The sequence below is a fragment of the Phallusia mammillata genome, chromosome 4, assembly GCF_965637545.1.
Source record: "Phallusia mammillata chromosome 4, kaPhaMamm4.hap1.1, whole genome shotgun sequence".
NCBI classification, from domain to species: domain Eukaryota; kingdom Metazoa; phylum Chordata; class Ascidiacea; order Phlebobranchia; family Ascidiidae; genus Phallusia; species Phallusia mammillata.
This window is the reverse complement of record NC_137255.1, coordinates 2,966,060-2,987,897: the sequence shown is the minus strand read 5'-3', so window position 1 is coordinate 2,987,897 and position 21,838 is coordinate 2,966,060. Positions and strand designations below refer to the sequence as shown.

Sequence of the window (21,838 nt, the reverse complement as noted above, 5' to 3'; positions counted from 1 at the left end):
GAAAGTCGAAAATTTCTGCAAAAAAACTGTTTGGAGGTTAATAAATCAATTAAAGCATATCACTTTAAGTGTCTATCAGTTAAGAGAACAATTAAAATTATCAATAATTATACGGCAATCATAATCATATTAATGTCTGCAGGCAATACCTCCAGAAAGTAGACATTTTTAATGGTAACACCCCAAAATTACAAATAATTTTGCACCTTTATTTTTGATACATAACTGCAAAGTTAAGAGCTGGGTGTAGAAAGATTGGTAATGCACGCAATAAAAACGCTACATTATTCTAAAAATCCGCTAGAACCAGAAATAATTGCTAAAACACGGTTCTGGCAATTACTCATTTTGTGAAGAAACTTTATACAGCTCTTCCAAAATTCAAATACACGAAAGGACCAGACTAAAGCAAAATAAAAAATAGACCAGACAACCACCTTGCTGTATGCCAGTTGAATTTTTAGCAAGATTGTGTTGTGTAATTCTGCTTGGTAATAACTTTCTCAAAGTTTTTAGGATTTTACTTCAAACCATATGCACCTGTATGTGTTTTTTGTTGTCACGTGAGACGTAAGATGTCATCTTTGTTGTTTCAATAGTTGTATTTTTAATAATAACGTTATATAAAGGGTTAGTGTGAGATTAAACATCTTAAAAAGTGCATTTTTTTGCTGTTAAACAAACATGGCTGATTCCGGGCACAGCCAAGGTTATGCTGCGAATAAAAAGAAAAAGAGGTTTCCGTACCCAGGCCATGAACAGGAGTCGCAGAGATATAAGTTTGCATATGGAATTCCACGTACAGACCAAGCAAGAAGGCTGTCCATGAAAGAGTCTGAAGATCAGGACAAACCTCCAGGAAGCTTGTCACAACCAAGCAATAAACCACCTGTAATATTAACCAAACCTTTGGAAAAGACATCACAAGGAAATTCTGCCGCGTCGACGCCAGATGGTGAAGGTACCACAGGCTGGCAAGAGGTTTCAGTCAGTCCGTCATCCGCCATTGCACCAAAAGTGTCGATGACGTTTAAGAAGTCCCCACAGCCTGGATCTAGTGAGAAAAAGTCTTCAAGTGGTCGTACTTTGTCTGAGAGTCGCTCTAAGCCAGGAATATCGCCGAACTTGGTAAAACAAAGTCTTGCACAAGCAAATACAAATGCTGGAAGTTCACCAATATCCCATGGTGATAGTCCTGCTTCCAAGTCAAAGGAAGGCACTAGCACAAAGTCAAGTGTGAAACTATTGGATGCTGCATTAAACTGGAGTGATACAGGAATTGAACAATTACAGGAGCAGACAGACTTTTTAGTAATCGGTGTTGTCGGAATGCAGGGTGTTGGCAAATCCACAATTCTGTCTCTACTAGCCGGAAACCAGTTAAATGACCCACCCAAGTCATTTACATTTCGACCCCAATCAGTCGAAGTACAAGAAAGAGCTGGTCATATGACATCAGGCATCGATATGGCCATCACCCAAGAGCGTATAATTATCTTGGATACTCAGCCAATATTAAGCCCATCTATGATTTTGGAGCAACCACAGCATTTTAAAGCTACTTCAGAATACAGTAGCGGTTCTGTTACTGTAGAAACTCAGTCTCTACAAATGACTTCATTTCTTCTGACCGTTTGTCATGTTGTTGTTGTTGTTCAAGATTGGTTCACAGACTCCAACATATTTAAATTCCTCCAAGTTGCTGAAATGCTTAAGCCTGTTACACCGCCACCATCCCATGAGAGCACAACAACTATCAAGCAAAATCCTGCAGAGCTTCAGCCAGTTTTAGTCTTTGTGCATAACAAAACTGACTCTAGTATGTTTAATATTCGCTCCATCGCCGCAATGAATGAAGTTATGTCGAGTTTTGTAAATTTTTCAAACCTTTTCTGTAAGTCGCATTTTTCCTTATCAGAATCGAACCTCTACCCTGGACTTTCAACACTAGTGGCGCCAGAGAATGAAGTAAATTCGTTTCTTTTTCCTGACATAAACGACAAAGAAAATGAAGAAGAAAAATCGGATGTCACCAAAGTTTCATATGACCCAACAGATCAACAGTTTTTGTCTCTACCTCCATACGTTGGCCGACCTAACACTGTTTTGCTTGAGAACTGCTTTCGTAAAATGATGTTATCCATTCCCAGACATTCTATTACACATCAAGTTTTGACTGAAAAGAATTGGTTTCATTATGCCGCCAGAACATGGGACGCTATTCGAAAATCTCAACTGGTTTCAGAGTACAATAGATTGCTGGCTGGATAAAATGTTTTCCTACATAAGTGTGTCTAGCAGTTTGACTACATATATATTATGTTCCCATAAAGTTTTACAGGATTTTTTCAACAGTTTTTTAGTTGAAAAAAAAACTTACATTATTGTCGGTCATCAAATAATTTTTTTGTATTGTTTTCTGTATTTAGGTTTTGTAGGTGTCCAACTTTTCAAAATTTCTACTGTTTTTTGTTGCATCATCATGTCAAGATGACCAATGGTAAGTTGAAAATTTATTTTATAATCTAATGATTTTTTGGACCAAATCAGTTATTTGTAACCCAGGCTGTACAAACTGCTTTGGTAAAATGTTTTCAAGTAGAAATCGGTTGTTTAGGTAAAATAGAAACAGGTTTGTGTGGCAAAATGGCAAAAATTAAAGTGGGTATCAGAGTAAAAGTATAAAAGCGGTGTAATAATGTAAATTACCCTAAATTTGTTGTCCCTTTTTTCATTAAAATTCATACTCGTAGAGAAAAAGGATTTCCTTAGACCTTAAAATAGCAAGCCTTGTGTTTACTTTATTGTGGCAGTTAAAGCCACTAATCTGCCAAAATCAGTCAATAAACCTACCAGAATGTTTATTTATGCCTACAGTGTGAAGCTAACAATGCCAAAATAGGGTAATTTTTTACGCATAATGTTTTAAAAAGCCTATTATACATCAACTGTGAAGTACTTTTTGTTAATTAAACTAGACATGTAATCCCTGTTTTGGGTTATCAGCTGCGCAAAATCCATCATCATAAGTTCTGAGAAAACCTCGCCTTTGCTACAGTCAAGCGCTTGCAGCCGACCATAAGTTGTTTCAACTGTAAATACTTAAAGTGCTTTGTGTTCACACTACATCAGATCAACAAGCCATGTTTCCTTGATCACGCATCGTGTATTGTTTGAGGATAAACCTCTCACTAGAACAACTGCATTCACACAACAGCCACAGTCATATTTTTGTGTTCAGGATATATTCGTGATTAACTATGATTACAATCTTCCTGGCTGTATAAATTGACTAGATAATTCACTGCTTTTGTTAATCAGTCCTGCGCAGAACGGAGACGGCAGTTGATATTAGCTTTTCCTGTCAATATAGTCATGCTATTTGCAAAAGACTTAGCTAGTTGCGCATTATTTAAAGGAAGTACAGCCCATAAAATGAGTTTATATCATCAGATAATATCATTTCCTCGCATGATATTTACTTCTAGCCTCCTGCACTATATGAAGGTATTTAGACATTGCAAGACCACTATAAATTAAGTTTACATTGTGGTAACTTAACGACATTTTATTGTGTTTGCAGTATATTCGTTTGACGGCCTCTTGGTGTTCAGCCTTCTTGTGATTTGTACTTGTGCTTATTTGCGGAGAATCCCTCGTTTAAAGCAGTGGATGTTTTCGGAGAAGAAAGGATTTTTAGGCATATTCTATAAAGGTCAGTTTAAGTGTAAAGGAGTCAAAAAAGATGTTTTTTGGCAGTTTGGTGTGCTTAAATATGTTATGAGAACAGATTTTTAGAAAATCTTGTGTAATAAGGCACCACTAATCATTTAGTTTGATATAAAACTATATTTTACATACATTTACATTTATTCTATAGTTACTGACCAAAACTTTTTTCTAAAAATCAACATGGTAAAATTAACTTCATTAAATAACTAAACAATTAATATCTCATTATTATTTGACACCTTTTTAAGGTAAAAATCTTTGTTTACCATAATATTTTTATCTCTTTCAATAGTTAATATATTTTTTTTAACTGATTTTGCACTGGAAAAATGAAATTGAGACAAGATATTCACAAAAATGCATGTTGCTTTGCTAACAGCTGCGGTCATCGGAACAAGACTCCACATTCCTGTTGCCCTCATCTGTGTCCTCTCTGCAATTTACCTTCTCCTACTAAAATGATGACATCAAGCATCAAAAAGTTACTCTTAACTCTCACTATCACTCTCATACTGCTCTTTTCAACTATCAAGGCAGATGTAAAATTTGACAGCAATGGATATGTGATGTACTGCCCATGTATGGGGAGGTTTGGGAACCAGTTTGATCACTTTTTGGGCTCATTGAGTTTTGCTAAAAAGCTGAATCGCACTTTAGTTGTGCCCCCATTTATCACGCACGACTATCGCACTGCGAAATATGGCAACGATTTTGTTCCTTACCGTGAGTGGTTCGACTTTGAAACACTAAAAGAATACCACAGAGTCATAGAAATGGATGTTTTCATGAAAGACTATGCACCTACAATTTGGCCCACAGAAAATCGAATCGTGTACTGCCACCCAGCTGCTATGGAACGTAGCAACGATAAAAAGACATGTCCTGCTAAAGCCGGTAACCCGTTCGGACCCTTCTGGAACCATTTTAAGATTGACTTTGTACAATCTGAAGGTTACCCGACAACAATGAGCTATGCTTCAGCAGGCTACAAATGGCAAGAAAAATACCCCCCATATAAACACTTAGTCATTGTGTTCATGGGTGCCCCTGCATCGTACCCAATACAAGAAACAGACCGTAAACTACAAACCTATGTTACATGGTCTAAACAAGTTCAAGAATTTGCTGATAACTTTATCTCCAAAGAAGTGAAAAGGCCATTCGTTGGAATTCACCTTCGTATTGGAATTGACTGGAAACGAGCATGCCAGCACGTTGGTGACAGCATTCTTTATCCATTTATGTCCTCTCCACAATGTGTTGGTTATTCTCGAAGCAACGCTATCCCGTTTACCAAAGAAATGTGTTTTCCTAGCAGCAACACCATCAAAGAGCAGGTTTTGAATTCGGTAAAACAGATCAATGCTAAATCCTTGTTCATTGCAACTGATTCAGACAGTATGGAGAAAGTTTTCAACCAAATGTTTCAAGAAGCTGGCTTGAATGTGCAAATTGTAAGGGTTGATCATGATTCCTTGGTCTCTGATCTTTCTGTTCTCGTTGAAGCAGATGTCTTTATTGGCAGCTGTGCGTCCTCTGTGTCAGCTTTTGTCGTGAGAAAAAGAGAGCTTCTCGGACGTCCGAATAAATTTTTCGGAATGGCTGAGACAAGTGCAGATCATTCTGAACTCTGATCATTTATTAAGCTACCATATTCTTTTATTTATGTTCATTTTCATCATAGCACATAGTAGCTTTGGTGCTAGGTTTAGTTCTATAGTGCATTATTTTACTCTTTTGTGGCTCTGACCAAACTGTTTTGTTTTAATGAAGAATGTATTCGCATTGCATCATTTATTACATGCATTTCAACTTCCATGTCTTTTTTATTGTAGTGAGTATTTGCTAGTTAGTAAATCGAAAACAGTGACTACTAAAGTTTATAAGTTTGGCTTAGACAGTAAAATGTAGTAAAAACAGGTTATTGTATAATTTGCATTAAGTTTTACACTGATTGTTCAATAGGCTGTACTAATACCATCAACTAATAGAAAGCCAAGAAGTTCAAGTATTGTATTTTTAGCTCACAGTGATAATAATGATTTGATTCAACACCAACAAGAATAATTTAATACACTACAAAACAAGAAACACAATAAGGCAAATTTAATAATTAATCATATCAGGGCCTTTTAAATGCTGAACAATTTTATCTTTGCTTAATGTTTGTAAAGTGTACAAGACATAGCAGCCTGAGGGGTATTTTGTAACCTCTTTGCTGCCACTCTTATTAAATTGAATTCCGTTGTTTGGCAGGATTTTAAGTCCACTATTTTTGCAATAGGATATAATGTCTTTTTCTGATTGGAGCAAAAGCCATCTTCGAAGGTCCAAAGCAGAAAATGACCCAACTTTTGAACTGTGAGAAGCACAAAGCATTTTGATAATATCACTTCGAATTTCTCCCAAATTAGTTGTCAAGAAACATAAAGAGGCAAAAATCCAGTTGTGACAAAGCAGAGTGGCCAGTTTCATAAGTTTAACATAGTTTTTATGCCGTAATGCTACACACATTAGGACACAAGTCTTGACCGGTTGCATATCTCGAATATGCTTTGGCACTTTAATTAAAATCTCAATCAATGTTTCAGGAGAGACGTAGGATTGCAGGACATATAATGACAACATCTTCAGACAGGATTTAAGCAGTATTGGATTATCAAACTTGAACGACATTAGGCAGTAGGTGTCCATTAATGTTTCAAGGCAGTTCTTTATGTGGTTGGAGTTAATGTACATATCAATAGCGAGATCTAAGTCCACAGTTTTTCTGTATGCTGCATAGCAGTAAAAGTTAATGCATTTTTCCAATAGGATAATGTATAGCTGTGGCCGAGTGTATTGCAGTTCTTGGATTACTGCATCTTGACGAACGCTTCTTAATCTGTGTTGAAGAATAAAACAAATATGAATACCAGATTAAGAAGTAAGCAGGTTTTATGGATAAAATCTACTTAACTTTGTAGCAAAAGTGAAACATGCACTGCCAATGCAAAGAATGTGACAGTTCCCTAAGAGATTTTGGGCTTGCAGGACCAATATGTTCTATGTGTGTTACCTTTACAGCAGACAAGACTAATTATACCGGGTACAACACAAGTGATAAACAGGACCAGGCAGTACATTATGCTAAATTTTTATGTGAAGTCAAAAAAATGGCGTGCAAAATTTGTTTTTTTTATAAACAAGTCGCATATACAGCTGCCATACTCTGTAGACTGGATGTATTCCAAACCAAGTAGGACAATTTAATGAAAACAGACCTGTCAAAAATAAAGTCATAGATGGCAACGAATGAGGAGTTGGGGTGAAAGAGGATTTCATCAAACAAATAATTTGCTGTTTCCAACAGAACTTGTATTGGACGAAGATTGTCAGGATGACAAACTGTCTCTCCAGCAGCTGATCTATGGAACTCTTTAACACAGTGACAACCTTCTCCCTATAATAAAAACTTGCTTAACTCAAAAGAATAAAATATTATCACACACTAATTACTTTTTCTAGTGAGTGGAAAAGGTTATGTTTTTTCCTGAAATTATATTCTTTGATTGGGCACATCAACTTGCATTTTCCAATGATAGGTTGATAATCCCGATTTGAAAGTGGAAAATGCCCATCACCTGTGCTCATTTTTATCAACTAAGTCAAAACAAAGTCTGAAAAAAGATACTAGCCCCACAAAAACATTTTTATGATAATTATAAATGATTTCTGTTTAAAAATGCTAAAAAGGTGTCTTTACAGGGACTTCCCCATTTGTTTCAAAATATCCGTTACTGTACAGCAGAATATTTATTTTTAGAAAGTTAATTACGTTTCAAGAACAAAGTATAAGTTGACGTTTTGTTTAATAATATTATTATAAAATTTAATAAATTAAAAACACACTTTACACATATCTTAGTGTGCAATATTGGTCAATAACAATTTAAAGCTGCTTAATTATTTGGCAGCGGATTATGAAAAAAATCTGTCATGCTTTTTGGAAGTGTTTCAAGAAATTTTCACACAATATTTTTGTACCGCATTTTGTAAAGTAAAGGGTATTTTTCATGTTCAAAGGCAGCCTTGGCGGTGAGTTTGATTTATCTTCAACATCTGATGAAAGCGAAGACGAAGTTATCGTTCCAGAAAAACAAGACCTTGTTAAATCAGTAATAAGCGTAAGTTCCAAGGTATTGCATGTGATATCTTTTGCACGTTATTTTTTTGATAAACTATACACCTACACTTTATACGAACAAATAATACTGTCTCTTGGTGCGGTTCTGTTTGCTGTCGAAAATAATGTAAATAAAAAGTTTTTTTCATTTTGTAGAAATATAATATATATTTAATAATAAATATGCACCCATTACCTTTTATATGTAGTGCTAAAGTTTCAATTTCAAATCACATATAACAGAAAATAGAGAAAGAAAAAGACAAGAACTTAAGTGAAGAGTCTCCTGATCTTCAAGCCTTGTCAAACACTTCGAATCAAGCTCACGACTTCACTAATAGCAAAAACATTGTAAAACCCATAAAAGTACATGGAACACATCTTATAGAGGACCCAATTGAAACGCCACAGACTAGCTCACAAAATATAGCAGAGACAAAGGTATTGTGCAGTTTTTATTTTAAACTGAGTGTTTTGGTTTAATTTGTGACAGAGTCTGTTTAGTTAACTGCAGTGGTTTAGTTTATTATGTAGTCCAGTCTGCAGAATGTGGTAGGTGCACACACAATTTTTTTTGACAAAATCTTTTGTACGCTAATGTTTTGGGTTTGCGCGTGCAAATTTTGCACCAAAGGCGTATAATTGGCTTGTCTGGACCTCTTTTACTTGCTTTGCACCTGCTGAAATTGGTCTTGCACCTGCTGAAATTGGTCTTGTACGCGAACGTACGGGTCACGCACGCAGGATCATGTAGGTCCTGCACACGCGAGATCTCGGTTCGGTACCAAACGTTCAATAGGCCTGGCGTACTTCTGTAAAAGATCTGTAAAAATTTTTATTTTGTTTTAAGGTTCAACAAGAAAAACAACTGCAGAAGGCAATTAAGAAGGGTGACGTTAACGCTGCAGTTTCCATAACTGATAGTTTGTGCGAAAAAGACACTGAGGAGCAAATTAAAAATTTTGTAAGGGCACAGGAATATTTGGAGGAAAAACGAAAAAAGGAACAAATAAAAATTTCCAGGAAACGAAAGAAACTTGCGTGGACGTAAGAATAATTTTTACAATTAACAAGTTTTAATTTGTAAATTGGCTGTTTTGGGCATAAAATGTTACTTTATTATCAGCATATATAAACTGTTGCTGCCAAGCATAATACCAACTTAACAAAGGCCTACCATTTTTGGATAAAGTTCATCACATCACCACACTAAAAAAAACTTTTTCAACAACAAAAATGTAAAATCCACCTGTATTCTTTAAAAATTAAGCTAAAAATGTATATTTGGCTGTTTTCAAAGGCATAATTGTCACTTATGTAGTTGGTAAATCAGAAATTCTTTAAAAAGCAGGTCATTTGGGTACTTTTTCTTTTCCTCTGAGTACAACTTCGTTTTTGTTAAAAAGGAGGACATGTCCTTGAAAAAGAGGATGTATGGTAGGCCTAACTTTATAGAGCTCTTCTGTATTTATTATTAAAAGTTTGTTGGATGACATTTGTTACAAAATGGAAACCTATAAATATTACCAATTACAACTACTGTAAGCTAACTTTTTAATTTTTTCAGGTTTGAAAGCAAAAAACGCTGGGAAACAAAGAGTAACATGTAAATAAGTTTCAGTCATGGCAATAATCAAATCATCACCTCAATTTTTGGTCGTTGCTCTGAAACAATCTCTTCATGTTTTGGCCAAAAACACTGGACATTTTTTCACCTACACACATGAATACAAATCCAACATCAAAGAAAATGAACAACAACTGGACAGTGCTGCGTTTTCACCCAATTATAAATACTTTGCCGCCTTGTACTCGGACAAGACCCTGGTAGTCTGGATTGTGAAGAATGGTGATGAAGGATTTGAACAACATTTGGTTATTGATGTCTGTAGGAGATCCACGTCTATTGCTTTTGATATTGACGACAGATGTTTATATGTGGCGGATAAGTCTGGAGATCTTTATGCATACGATATGGAAAGTATGTCAACTGCTACTAAAATAACTTAGAAAATCTTGCTTAATTTGGAGTCATTTGACCCAAAAAATTGTCCGGACTAGGCAAAAAGCAAGATTAGTCGATGTTGATTAGTTAAAGCTCTATCACATTACAAATCATTTGTACCTCAAGTTTTGTCCAAATTCGGCGAAGATCCAGGTTAACCGAGTCCAGTTTAACGGTGGTTTAAGGTGCTAATAAATAAATTATAGCCATGCTTTCAAACCTTCTGTTCAGAAAAAGTAATTAAGCAGAAAGTGTTTTTTATCTGTCTGTGCAACATACCTATTTTTTTAGTTCCCTCAAGTTACTAAACTATATTACCACATTGTCTTGTCCGACAGTGTATGTTAATAAGATGAACTTGCAAACAATATCTAACACTTTAAAGATACTATGATAGCTAAATAAAATATTTCAAAAACTTCAGCCCAACTAGCAAACTAATAATACTTTTTTGACTGATCCTTTTTCTATTGCAGAAACTCCAATGTCTGAAGAAATTGAACCAGTTTTGGGACATGTCTCTATGTTATTGGATGTAACGGTCACTGAAAATTTTCTAATCACTGCGGACCGTGATGAAAAAATACGAGTAAGCCACAAGAAGATGCCTTACCTCATTGAGTCTTTTTGCTTGGGCCATTCAGAGTTCATTTGTCAATTATGCTGCCTCAATGAGGACCTAATTCTATCCTTGTCAGGCGACGGGAGTGCGAAATTGTGGGATTTTAAACAAGGCAATGTTTTACAAGATTTAGTAATTGTCTCCAAGCAAGAAAAGACAGAAAATGATGAAAAAACTGAAGAACAAAGATTAGTGCCTTCTTTGGTGGCATACCACTCTACTTTCAATCTTGTAGCAATAGCTTGTAATGCTTCTAGCAAAATTGGCATGTACAAATTTGCTGGCAATGCATTGGGAAAGTTGTATGACATTGAAATTCCAGACAATGGTAGCTTGCTAAGTATGTCATTTGACAACTCAACTGCGTCACTCTATCTACTGAATTCTTGCTCAACAAACCTTAATGTGTTGAAGTATAAGTGTTCCAGTAGCTCTTCTGCACTAGAAAGTGCAGAAGATATAATTTCCCTAAATGAGAGAATCGCACGGGACAGTTTTACCGTAAAGACGTACGAGCAACTTTTCAAACCTCCTATGAATGGAATTAAAAAGTATGTCGACTTCTACAAGAAAAAGCATGAAGGAAAATTGTTTTGCAAACCAAATCCAAAAAAGTCTAAGGTTACTGGATGATTTCTTCAAAAAAAATGGAAGCGTTTTGGGAATTTTTTTCCAAGAGTAAACATATTTGTGTAGGTACTTATTTTTGTGGGGAGGTGTCGCTTGAGCTAGATTTCAAATGGATTAATAAAAAGTAATTCAGGCGTTTTATTCTGTTATAATAGTCTTAGTTTAGCTAAAGAATGTTGTTTTTTGTAATTCGATTCCGTGAATTTTTTTGCAGAACCTATTGCAGGTGTGGTGACCTTTTTTCGCAAACTGAACGATTTAACTAAATATTGATTTAGAAAAATTGCTTTTGGTAGCTTTAATTAAACCCTTCAAAAATGCATAGTTCATAATTTCGATGCAATTTGTTTTATTCTGGTAAAAGGCAAAGCTAAGACACAAACAGTTCAATAAACAAAAAGTCCCGCCCTTTTTGACTGGCACATATTGTTACTACCAGCTCTGCACATTCTACATTGCTACTGAAATAATTTTTAAAATACCACTTTCTTTTTTTAAACATGGCAAATACAGTATACAATATGAAATAATAAGCGTATGGTTTCGTGTTGTAGTAAGGTTTAGATTTATTTACAGTACTATACAAAATTTTTGAGATATTATTGTTTTATTAGAAGTCAAACACACAAGGTCATTATTTCATATTGTATATCTCAATGAACAAAGCAACACATTGGAAATTCAAGTAAACAAAAAAAAGCTATGATAAAATCTAAAAACCATCAGTGGCAATTATTTTTTCTCTGTGGCACTTTGCGTTAAAATTTCGCTGGCCTTTCTTCTGCCTTGGTGCGCGTGTTCTTCGGCGGAGTTTTGCAAAACTTCTATAGCGGAGCGAAACGAAGCATCATCCGATAAGGGTATGTCCAAACTAGATGAAAAAAAACACAATAGAAAAATACAGCGATAGGCCAAAACTGCTAATGTTTCTGTTTTCGAACACAGAGCATCTCATGTTAATGCTCAGTACTAGGTCAAACACGCTCAGTGCATTGTGGCGCCCCAAACATTCCACATTCGGCGCTAGTTTTGAAGCTTTTCAAAGTCCCTTGCGTAACAGCAATGTATTGAGCTGTACAGGCCCCAGAAGTATGTGTTTTTCCACCGTTTCACAAATTTAAATAAACAAAAATTCCACCGTTTAACATATTTTTAAAAAACATCATTTTTGTTCTGGTATACCCTTTCAAACACTCAAACACTAGCTTTGTATGTTAGCAGGGCATGAATATGCAAATTTAATGCTCGGGTCAGTTTGTGCAACTGCTCTGTACCGAGTACTCAGGTACTGGCTTGGCTCAGCTCATCCCTAGAAATACGCATAAAACATTTTTGTGAGATTTGAATTTCACTTACCCTGAAACTTCATTAAATAGTTGATATGACCCAGGAACATCTTTAACACCCAAGTTGGTAAAGAATTTTGAAATATTATAACAATCGCGCAGAAGAAATTCCAGCCCGTGTGGATGAGATGGTTCAACTGACTGACTTACATCGATCATCCAAACCTAGAACAGTTGTAAAAAATAGAGTTCTTTGCACAGACCAAACTGGCACCGGAACGCCCGTTGTTACAAATCTGTTTAGGCAAAATTTGCACAGTTTGGTTTAAATACTGTAAATCGGATTCGGTTAATCAAGATCTTTGCCTAATTCGGACAAAACTTGAGGTACAAATGATTTGTAATGGGGTAGGGCTTTAACTAATCGACATAGGTCAATCCAGATCTTCGCCTAGTCTGGCTAGGTCCAAACTGGACCAAACCAGGACCATCAATGAAGTTGAAAAATTTGTAAAGTTTACTCATAGTTTTATTGCACAAAACTAGAAGGTTTTAAGAAAAAGTCTGTTATATTATTGCTCAATAGGTTGGTAGAGGTTTTAATAAGAAAAAAATAGTATCTTATACCTTGCCATCATGCCACAGCAAATTAAACTCGCTCAGATCAGCATGGATCAATTTGCATTCATGGTACAGCGTTTTCATCATTGACAAAACCTAAAAATATAATTTACTAGTAAATATTTACATTTTAATACACCATAAGGTTTGGACATGGTGGTACTAAATACAGTATGACACCGCATGTTACTACATAAAACCACATGGTATACCATATGTTATCACAACGTAGAAAGTTATGTGTGGACTTGAATATGCTTTTGTGAAAAGTGAAAACTATAATTTTGTTTATAAAAGCCCTGACGGTTAGAGCTATCCGTGTTGGGTGAGGGTTTGTAATTGAAATAATACTAGAATCTGGTCCAAATTACCCTAGTTGTGGCTTATGTTCTCACATCATGCAGTATTCTTACTGTACTGTACGATAACATGTGATATTTGGTATTACCCGGTTAGGCATACCATTCACAATATTTGAATGCGTTTATTTTTATAAATCCTGCAATGTTATTTTGTCATTGAACTTCCTATGTTCACAATTGTTATAGACAACAGTGTTCAGGAAATGCTATAATGTTTCAATAGATGCTATTGGTTTTGTTTTTTGAATTATACTAGGATCCCATGTTGTTATTTTTAGGTTAAATTATTACTGACACTGTAGTGTAAAAATTTTTTATTGTTTGTTCTGGTAAAAAAACATCAAAAGTTGAAACCTGTTCATAAGCTGATTTCTTTTGCGTAGTGGAAAGTATCGCTGATTTCAGTTTAGGGGCTGGCTGTTGGTCATGTCCAATAAAAGACATAACGAGGATATGTTTCCTCAAAAGTACCACTTGAGGGCAGGCTATACCCGCCTCGTTCATACGATTCAAGTTGTGCATCTCTTTCTCTGCCCACATATGTATGATTTTGCGCGGGTTCAACTTTTTAAACCGGTCTTTAAAGCGATAATCATCCTTGATGTACTTGTCACGAGCCTTGAACTCATTTAAAGTTGTTTTGTAGATCTAGAAAACATAAAAAAGTGGAAATAAAACCTGGGAAAATGTGTTTTTTTGTAGTTAATTTTGTTGTTTTGTGGCAATCGTTTGAAGAGTTTGTATCACTGCTTGGTTATGCAAGGTAAAGATGAATTTTTAATGCAGTTTTTGTCAATGTTAGTATTCTTCACCAATTGCAACATATTCTTTACAACAGTGGTTCCCAACCGGGGAGGAATTTAATTCAATTTTTACATGCGGTTTGCAAATAGACACTTAAGCTCTGGGAATATAACATGTGCAGTTTATAAATAAACCAATTTTAAATGATCTTTGTATAGTCTAGCTGCTCTAGCAATATCTATGTAGTACAGTGCTCTTCAACCGGTGTGCACGGTGCACCCTAGGGTGCACCAAAATATGCATGGGGTGCACCAGTACAAAAAGGTATACAAGGGTGCATCACAAACTTTTATTGATCCATTAATATTTGACTTTCAGGACATTAAAAAAAGATGTAGCTTCCAACTGATGTATAAATGAACTGTATTTTTTTTAAATGTTGATGTCTAGCACTTTCAGTGCATTTGACGTATATCTACGTCAAAAGACGTTTTGAGCAGAGTACGGATTGACGTTAATTTACGTCAAATGTTTTTGTCAAAAATATTGACGTCAAAAGTTTTGATTTTAAGTAAACAGGGTGCATGAGTTCGTCACAACAACCATAAGGGTTCACCAAACCAAAAAGGTTGAAGAGCACTGATGTAGTATATTTGGGAGGGATGAAAATGTTTTGAATTGTTAAGGGAGGAATTTCTCAAAAAAGAATGGAAACCACTGGCTTACAACATTTGTATTGTATCAAACCCAACCAAAAAACAGGGATTTCGTACACAAAGACAAAACATACCTTTACAACACATTCTGCTGGGATTAATAAATTTTGCATTTCGTCATTATTTTTGGAAGAATCTGAGCCAATAACATCGCCACCATCCACATGAATAACCACAGCTTCCTTTCCGATACTTACAACACCGTTTACTGACGCTATAACACCACGATCGACAAGGCGGTGAAGAATTAGACGTGTTTTCTCATCCACAGCATGTTCAGCAGTATAATGTTCCTTTTCCTCATGGAGACGTTGTCCCCTGAAAAATGCAATGGACATTGAATTATTTGTTGTTGCTTGTAGTGGCGTCATGACTAACTGTACTAATGCATATTTGCTGCCTTTTTTAATCTAACAATGGTATCACACTTTGAGCTGCATGAGGGATCACCAAGGGTTTGATTATACTGTTGCTTAGGGCTGGGCTAAGCCAGAGACCAAGTAATCAAGCATCGCCGTTTCTGAAGCTCGGTGCTCAGCTCAGCAATTGCAAAAACTGACCAAAACATTAAATTTGCATATTCATGCCCTGCTGACATATAAAACTAGTGTTCGAAAAGGGGAAACCAAGGACAAAAATGACTGTTTTTTTAAATGCGTTAAATGGTGGAAAAACACATACTTTTAAGGCCTGTACACCTTAATACACTGCTGGTGACATAAGGGACCTTGGAAAGCTACAAAACTAGCATGGAATTGAGAAGATTTGTAACATCACAACGCACTGAGCATTAACGTGAGATGCTCAGTGTCCAACTAAAGAGAACATTTGCAGTTTTGGCCCATCCCTACTGTTGTTTTGTTGTAGTTGCTTGTAACCAAAACAATACCAATGTGTAAAGCGATTTTAATTGCAAACAAAAAACAAGTACAACACGCTCAGTTTTTATTACCTCTATAAAACAGACTAAATACCTTCTTTGTTCAGCATATGCATGTTTCTTAAGACTATTGTAGATTTTGTTTGACAATTGAATGTCCATTCCTCGAGCGTCTCCAGTTTTAAATTCCACAGGAAAAGAATCTTCTAATCTAGCTGTATTTTTTCTTCCACTGATTTCCAAGTCATGTTTGGTCACTACTTCTTTGCCGAACATGACATAACCTGTAAAAGAGTACAAAAAACATGTATCTAATAATAGGCCTTATGCATTGTAGGTGTTTGTTGTACATATATTGCTGTGACACACCCAAAACTAAAAAAAACATTTTTGGCATGTTGGGTTTATATCTCAGTATATGCTCTGCTGTGTACAATTATCTGCGGAACTAACAATTGTTGACAAAAAGTTGTACTGTGTAGCAACAAAAAGAAGTGCTATTAAACAATAGTACCTAGCATTACATTAATTTTTGGACACCTTAACATGCAGCTTACAATTGAGGGTGGCATAAAATAGAGTAAATATAGTATATTGCAAACACACATTTGCAGAAAGCTGCAGACTAACTGTCAAATGGTATGTTGTAAAGCATATTGTTAATGTCATGTGCATAATGCATGTTTATTACAGTTTTTGCACATCAAATGCCTGTTGAGGTGCATTAGCCATTGAGCTAAGGCAAAATAATAAATTATACCACAACGCAATGTTACATTAGGCATTGAAATTTGTGAGGATAGCAGACCTTTGTCACTTTTGACTTGCAGCATATTTGAGCTTGGATCTTGTGCGTCAGTATCTGCATCATATTCAACTTCCGTGTCACTGTCATCATCATCAGATGAAAAAATCTCGTCCATGCGATAATTAGTATATGACAGTCTCACCTAAGCAAACAAACCAACATTTAACACCAATGTTGATACTAAACGAAGAATTTTTCATACCTTTGAGTTTTGGTTGACTGTGTTTTCTTGTCTTGTTAAATATTGGTTGTATTCTTTATCCATTTTGGCTTGTAAAAGTTGTGCGATGAGTAAATCGTTTGAAGTGTCCTCATTTTCATGTGCTTCGCCTCCGTCAATATCAAGGTCAGGTTCAACTACAAAATAAAATACCTTTAAAATATTTTTGATTACGAATAATTTTGCAATTCATGCACACAAGATAAATTTGTACTATGGAAATAACTAGTCTGTTGACGTTTCCTGATTCTTAATGTTTTTTTATCTGTGAATATTAACATTGAAATAAAAAACTATGTGCTTTACAGATTTATCTATTCTTCTAACACATTTTCAGACATTTGTTTACATTCTATTAATAATTTTCTAACACCATTAAAGTTTAAACATTAGCTGTTTTTATTTTTAGGAAAAATATAACCTAGAGGTTTCCTAATTTGTTTCTTTGTTCATAAATATTCAACCAAAATTTTGACTTTGTGTCATGGGGGTCAAAAAAACGCTTTTGTCATGCTGTTTAGTTTTATTTACCAGGGTTGGAGAAATCGTCCGCTGATTGTTTTCTGTCTTCGGCCAGTTGAAGTTGGTTAGCAAGCTGTTCGCTCATAACATCTTCGAACGATGTGTTTTTGTACGAGAATTCCTTGTTGTCCTTCAAACCCCAAGGGCTTGTCGGTATCCAGGGACTGTTCGGGGGTGTTTTTGACCCCTTTTGAAGTTTAATTTTGCTTGTAACCGGAATTGGTAAATTACTTGTTGTGGGAATTTCATTAATGACTACTTCTGGGCTTGATGCCATTTTATGGTGTTGGTGGTTTAATCGTTTAACCTAAAAATGCACCCTACTTTTAGAACCCTATTCATAACCTTAAAACAATAAAACATTCATAATTAATTTCTCTTAAATAAGCAACGACTGTACAATAACTACTTCTTAAACAGCACAAAACAAAACATTGTAAAAACTTCCATGCCACAAACCAATGCACTGCAAACTAGATTAATCTTAATAGAACTTTTAAGCGTCTTTTTGTTTGGTCAAACCTGGCTGACTTATTAAACTAAAACTGTTTTCAATTCGTCAACAACATTCCAGATGAATGTATTTTGCCAAATTGCATTTAAACACTTGTCAAAATGATTTCTACATCTCTTGAGCAAACATATATTGCACAACCGCCGTACAAGTCAAATAAACAAGTTTCAATTTCAGAATTGAGCTAAACACGCGTATGCCGGTATATTGTGACGTAACCGATAAACATTACGCAGCAGCGAGTTGACCAATCAAAGCAAAGCTACAAGTCGATTGAGCAACAGCTGTGAAATTCTGTTTCTGGTGATGAATTTTGCACTAAAAGTCAAAATCCAAAAACAAATAAAATCAGATTGGTTACTAAGCAAGCAATTTTTTTGCTTTGAGCTACAGAGCACCTTAAAAAATAGGACCAAAAATTTGAACGAAACATCAAGTTACCGTACGAAAGTTTTTATTAATATTTTTTTTTCATGTTATTTTTTTTCTATTTTTTCATGTTCATAATTTGTATCATCAGATGAAGCAATGTTCTTAGTTTATGCGTGCTTAAAACAAATTTGTTTTGACAAAAAATACAAAAAAGTGAAATTTACTGTCCCCTTTTCCGATTTATTTTCGCTCATCCGACATAAAATGAAAAGTCGCGGAGAAAATAATTTGTAGCGCATGTTTTAATTGTTATTGTTTCGCAAGTAAAAAATGGCGAATTTCATTCATTTTTGAAGTAATTTTAGCCTCTTAAACGCGTGAAAATAATGTAAGAAGGTAATAATTGCATTAACACGATGGTGGTGTCAGTGGAAAAGCTTCAGGAACACTTCAAGTCGAACGGAAAGACTAAAGAACATTCTGCACATTCGGCGAAAGTGCATTCAGTTGCGTGGAACTGTGATGGAAAAAAACTTGCTTCAGGATCTTATGACCAGACTGTTTCTGTGTACGTGCTGGAACGGGATCGTATGGTGAGAAAACAAAATATCTTTCATTAAGAGCAATTATCCACAAATACCTTTTTGCCGTTTTTTTGCGCGACTAACATAAAAAGTTATGACGTCTTGCAACCCAAATAACAGTTTAACTTTTAAAACTTTTAAAATAATGCAATTGCAAACTGTTGTCACCCCAAGCCACTTCAAAATATTTATTTTTGTGCACAAAAATGGCATGCCATTTTATTTTTTTTTAGTTTTTTTTGGAAGCATGCCCCTATGCCTTGGATTGTAATATCAGAAGATTTTTGGTTAAAGACAAAAAATAAGAAACGAACATGTTTCCACTTGAATATGCATGCATTTTTAATATTTGCTATGTTTGTTAAGTAATATTTTGTTATAATATCCTTCCTTAATGTTCATTAAAGGATACAACACTCAAAAAAATGTTTTTGTGGTATTTATCAAAAACTTTATGTTGCATCAATATTTTTTGAACTGTTTGCAGAGCAAAGATTTCACATGTAAAGGACATTCGGATAGTGTTGATCAATTATGTTGGCACCCAACAAGTAGTGATGTGTTTGCGACTGCATCTGGGGACAAAACAGTCAGAATATGGGATGCCAGGTCAGGAAAGTGTTCATCAACAATTAATACAAAAGGTATTTTTAACAAACGATAGCCATTGTGTACATTTTTTTAAACTTTTTTGTTTGTTTTATGAATATTTTGTCATCGCTGTACTCTGTTTGCAAATTATCGTTCAAGCTGTTCTTAAGATGACCGAGTGGTTAACGCAATTGCCTTGTGTTCACAAGATTGTGGGTGTAATCCTATTTCGGTCACTTGTGTTTTCCTGACCATGAAATTTTACTGGCAAATTTATTGCATTCAGACAGTGCCTGCCCACCAAGTATAAAACTGAACAAAATAAAACAAATACTGTTGAAATTTATATTTAATGTATCTTTTCTGTATAGGGGAAAACATTAACATTTGTTGGAGTCCAAATGGTCAAAGTATAGCTGTTGGCAATAAAGAGGATTTGGTGACATTTATTGACACAAAAAATTTCAAGGCAAAAGCACATGAACAATTTAAAGTGGAGGTAAATAAATGCATTTTTTAGTTTTCCAATTGTCTTTCTTTTAATTTAGCATAAAAAACTACCTTAATTTCAGAACTAATATATAGTTATTGTGCAGTACACTGTTGAAATAGGCTTGTATTTAACTGAATTTTTTTATATTTTGCAGGAAAGTGTCAAAAAGGCAATTTTTTTTGTTAATTTTTTTAGTATGATTGTAATTTTTAAATGTTTGTTTTAGATATATAGACAAATCTGGTTAATTGCATCAAAATTGTGTCAAATTGATGATGCGATTAACCGGATTCGTCTGTAGTTACAATGCTTATTTGTTTTACTTAATATTTTGTGTTTTTAAGTAAAACTATTTCAAACAACTCAATTTAGGTAAACGAAATTGCTTGGAACAACACAAATGATTTATTTTTCCTCACCACTGGTCAGGGCACAGTGCAAATCTACAGGTATATATACTATGTGTAAAATACCACAATACCGATTCTAACACAGTGTGTAAATGATGTTTTTCTTGGCAGTTACCCGGACTTAAAGCACGTCCAATCATTGTATGGTCATACAGCCAATTGTATTTGCATTAAATTTGACTCAACTGGAAAATATTTTGCCACTGGGAGTGCTGATGCCCTTGTAAACTTGTGGGATGTGGCCGAATTGGTTTGTGTTAGAACTTTTTCAAGGTAAGCATGTCTTGCAACACTAAAAACACTTGTTTAAGTACAAAGTGTCAGTTCAACTAGAATGCAGTAAATCTTAGTTACACCGGATTCATTTAATCGGGATTTTGGCCTAATTCGGGCAAAACTTGAGGTACTAATGATTTGTAATGAGGCAAGGCTTTAACTAATCAACATCGGTTAATCCGGATCTTCACCTAATCCAGACAATTTTTTGGGTTCAAACTGGTCCAGATTAACCAAAGTTTACTGTCTTACACATTTTCAAGGTGTCAAATTCCATGAAATGTCCAAATAAATATCGTTTTTACACACAGTAGGCATTTATTTATCAGTTGGTGTGTTTTCATGTACACCATTTTTGCTAATTTAACATTAAATAACATGACATTAATTTGGTTGTTAATAGATTGGACTGGCCTGTGCGTACCCTTAGTTTTAGTTATGATGGATTGATGCTTGCATCCGCTTCTGAAGACCACTTTATTGATATATCACATGTTGAAACAGGAGAAAAGATATGTGAGGTAAGGTTTGCTGGCAAATGTCTTCAACACAGGCCAGAAGTGATTAAAATATTTCTCCAGGTCCCATGCGACTCTCCCACATTTACAGTAGCTTGGCATCCGAAAATTAAACTTTTGGCATTTGCCTGTGACGACAAGGACAAATATAGTAGAGATGCTGGTACTGTCAAGATCTTTGGATTGCCAAATGATTGATGAAAAGCGGCAAAAATCATCTTGTCTTGCACTCATAGTGTATTAGCGAGTCTCACATGTCAGTTACTTATCCTTGATAAGAACCCATGCTGCAATTTTCGCTAAAAAGCCACTGCTATTTTGAAGGTCTCATCTGGTTTGTGTAGATTCCTGCAAAACTATTATTGCTCGCTGAATTACATATTTTACACTACCTGTCTGTGGTTCTAGCAGTTTCTTATTGCAGTACTGCGTATGTGCTCCTTCCTACCCTGACGTTAATAATAGGTCAGTTTTAGTATGGAGCATCGCTATTTTTGATGCTCGGTGCTCGACCGAGCAGTTGCACAAACTGACCCGAGCATTCAAGAATATTTTTTCCGCCTAAGACGGTACAAAAACGCGTGCTTCTGGGGCCTGTACAGCTTCATACAGTGCTGTTGACGTAAGGGGCCTTGGAAAGCTACAAAATTAGCGTGGAATTGGGAATGTTTTGTGACTACATAATAGTGATGGGACGGGTAATCGGTATCGATGGTATCGAACGATTTTAGTGGTATCGATACTCGTACTCGGTATCGAAATATTTT

General features: G+C 35.2%; 7 protein-coding genes across 8 annotated transcripts; 5 read left to right on the top strand and 2 right to left on the bottom strand.

Annotated features, from left to right (window-relative positions):
- The first annotated feature begins 22 nt into the window (after window positions 1-22).
- On the top strand, window positions 23-2,429 carry LOC145224287 (nonsense-mediated mRNA decay factor SMG9-like). Its single transcript, XM_080090756.1, has one exon. The coding sequence runs from the start codon at window positions 685-687 to the stop codon at window positions 2,269-2,271; it is 1,587 nt and encodes a 528-aa protein (XP_079946882.1). The 5' UTR covers window positions 23-684; the 3' UTR covers window positions 2,272-2,429.
- LOC145224288 (GDP-fucose protein O-fucosyltransferase 1-like) lies at window positions 2,429-5,548 on the top strand. Its single transcript, XM_080090757.1, has 3 exons — window positions 2,429-2,500; window positions 3,584-3,715; window positions 4,112-5,548. Exon 3 carries the CDS (start codon window positions 4,191-4,193, stop codon window positions 5,364-5,366), a length of 1,176 nt encoding a protein of 391 aa, XP_079946883.1. The 5' UTR covers window positions 2,429-2,500; window positions 3,584-3,715; window positions 4,112-4,190; the 3' UTR covers window positions 5,367-5,548.
- Window positions 5,549-5,726: 178 nt separating this feature from the next.
- Window positions 5,727-7,433, bottom strand: LOC145224290 (germinal-center associated nuclear protein-like). Its single transcript, XM_080090758.1, has 3 exons — window positions 7,231-7,433; window positions 6,996-7,174; window positions 5,727-6,616 (listed from the first exon to the last, which is right to left on the bottom strand). The coding sequence occupies exons 1-3, from the start codon at window positions 7,363-7,365 to the stop codon at window positions 5,839-5,841; spliced, it is 1,092 nt and encodes a 363-aa protein (XP_079946884.1). The 5' UTR covers window positions 7,366-7,433; the 3' UTR covers window positions 5,727-5,838.
- Window positions 7,434-7,724: 291 nt separating this feature from the next.
- Window positions 7,725-9,615, top strand: LOC145223385 (uncharacterized). Of its 2 annotated transcripts, none has more exons than XM_080089806.1 (4): window positions 7,725-7,910; window positions 8,141-8,338; window positions 8,748-8,944; window positions 9,465-9,615. In XM_080089806.1, the coding sequence occupies exons 1-4, from the start codon at window positions 7,788-7,790 to the stop codon at window positions 9,505-9,507; spliced, it is 561 nt and encodes a 186-aa protein (XP_079945932.1). In that variant the 5' UTR covers window positions 7,725-7,787; the 3' UTR covers window positions 9,508-9,615. The 2 variants fall into 2 exon arrangements, with proteins under 2 accessions (XP_079945932.1, XP_079945933.1); XM_080089807.1 differs by having other exon boundaries at window positions 7,728-7,898.
- LOC145223384 (tRNA (guanine-N(7)-)-methyltransferase non-catalytic subunit WDR4-like) lies at window positions 9,521-11,289 on the top strand. The gene is made up of 2 exons (XM_080089805.1): window positions 9,521-9,878; window positions 10,379-11,289. The coding sequence occupies exons 1-2, from the start codon at window positions 9,521-9,523 to the stop codon at window positions 11,155-11,157; spliced, it is 1,137 nt and encodes a 378-aa protein (XP_079945931.1). The 3' UTR covers window positions 11,158-11,289.
- A 197-nt stretch (window positions 11,290-11,486) lies between these two features.
- On the bottom strand, window positions 11,487-17,678 carry LOC145223382 (serine/threonine-protein kinase RIO3-like). Its single transcript, XM_080089804.1, has 9 exons — window positions 17,323-17,678; window positions 16,774-16,928; window positions 16,572-16,713; window positions 15,858-16,047; window positions 14,958-15,201; window positions 13,778-14,071; window positions 13,068-13,157; window positions 12,511-12,665; window positions 11,487-12,025 (listed from the first exon to the last, which is right to left on the bottom strand). The coding sequence occupies exons 1-9, from the start codon at window positions 17,588-17,590 to the stop codon at window positions 11,887-11,889; spliced, it is 1,677 nt and encodes a 558-aa protein (XP_079945930.1). The 5' UTR covers window positions 17,591-17,678; the 3' UTR covers window positions 11,487-11,886.
- Window positions 17,679-18,485: 807 nt separating this feature from the next.
- LOC145224026 (THO complex subunit 3-like) lies at window positions 18,486-21,462 on the top strand. Its single transcript, XM_080090443.1, has 7 exons — window positions 18,486-18,792; window positions 19,271-19,427; window positions 19,746-19,873; window positions 20,240-20,316; window positions 20,389-20,550; window positions 20,957-21,074; window positions 21,135-21,462. The coding sequence occupies exons 1-7, from the start codon at window positions 18,616-18,618 to the stop codon at window positions 21,267-21,269; spliced, it is 954 nt and encodes a 317-aa protein (XP_079946569.1). The 5' UTR covers window positions 18,486-18,615; the 3' UTR covers window positions 21,270-21,462.
- Window positions 21,463-21,838: the final 376 nt, after the last annotated feature.

Excerpts from the sequence above, each read along its gene's own strand:
- LOC145224287 (XM_080090756.1), top strand. The coding sequence starts at position 685 with ATGGCTGATTCCGGGCACAGCCAAGGTTATGCTGCGAATAAAAAGAAA.
- LOC145224288 (XM_080090757.1), top strand. The coding sequence starts at position 4,191 with ATGATGACATCAAGCATCAAAAAGTTACTCTTAACTCTCACTATCACT.
- LOC145224290 (XM_080090758.1), bottom strand. The coding sequence starts at position 7,365 with ATGAGCACAGGTGATGGGCATTTTCCACTTTCAAATCGGGATTATCAA. Across the intron at positions 7,175-7,230 it reads TTTTCCACTCACTAGAAAAA|GGAGAAGGTTGTCACTGTGT; the intron begins GTAATTAGTGTG and ends TTTTTATTATAG. Across the intron at positions 6,617-6,995 it reads TATGACTTTATTTTTGACAG|ATTAAGAAGCGTTCGTCAAG; the intron begins GTCTGTTTTCAT and ends TCTTCAACACAG.
- LOC145223385 (XM_080089806.1), top strand. The coding sequence starts at position 7,788 with ATGTTCAAAGGCAGCCTTGGCGGTGAGTTTGATTTATCTTCAACATCT. Across the intron at positions 7,911-8,140 it reads TAATAAGCGTAAGTTCCAAG|AAAATAGAGAAAGAAAAAGA; the intron begins GTATTGCATGTG and ends CACATATAACAG. Across the intron at positions 8,945-9,464 it reads CGAAAGAAACTTGCGTGGAC|GTTTGAAAGCAAAAAACGCT; the intron begins GTAAGAATAATT and ends TAATTTTTTCAG.
- LOC145223384 (XM_080089805.1), top strand. The coding sequence starts at position 9,521 with ATGGCAATAATCAAATCATCACCTCAATTTTTGGTCGTTGCTCTGAAA. Across the intron at positions 9,879-10,378 it reads TTATGCATACGATATGGAAA|AAACTCCAATGTCTGAAGAA; the intron begins GTATGTCAACTG and ends TTTCTATTGCAG.
- LOC145223382 (XM_080089804.1), bottom strand. The coding sequence starts at position 17,590 with ATGGCATCAAGCCCAGAAGTAGTCATTAATGAAATTCCCACAACAAGT. Across the intron at positions 16,714-16,773 it reads CAGTCAACCAAAACTCAAAG|GTGAGACTGTCATATACTAA; the intron begins GTATGAAAAATT and ends TTGTTTGCTTAG. Across the intron at positions 15,202-15,857 it reads GCATATGCTGAACAAAGAAG|GGGACAACGTCTCCATGAGG; the intron begins GTATTTAGTCTG and ends TGCATTTTTCAG.
- LOC145224026 (XM_080090443.1), top strand. The coding sequence starts at position 18,616 with ATGGTGGTGTCAGTGGAAAAGCTTCAGGAACACTTCAAGTCGAACGGA. Across the intron at positions 18,793-19,270 it reads TGCTGGAACGGGATCGTATG|AGCAAAGATTTCACATGTAA; the intron begins GTGAGAAAACAA and ends AACTGTTTGCAG. Across the intron at positions 19,428-19,745 it reads ATCAACAATTAATACAAAAG|GGGAAAACATTAACATTTGT; the intron begins GTATTTTTAACA and ends TTTTCTGTATAG.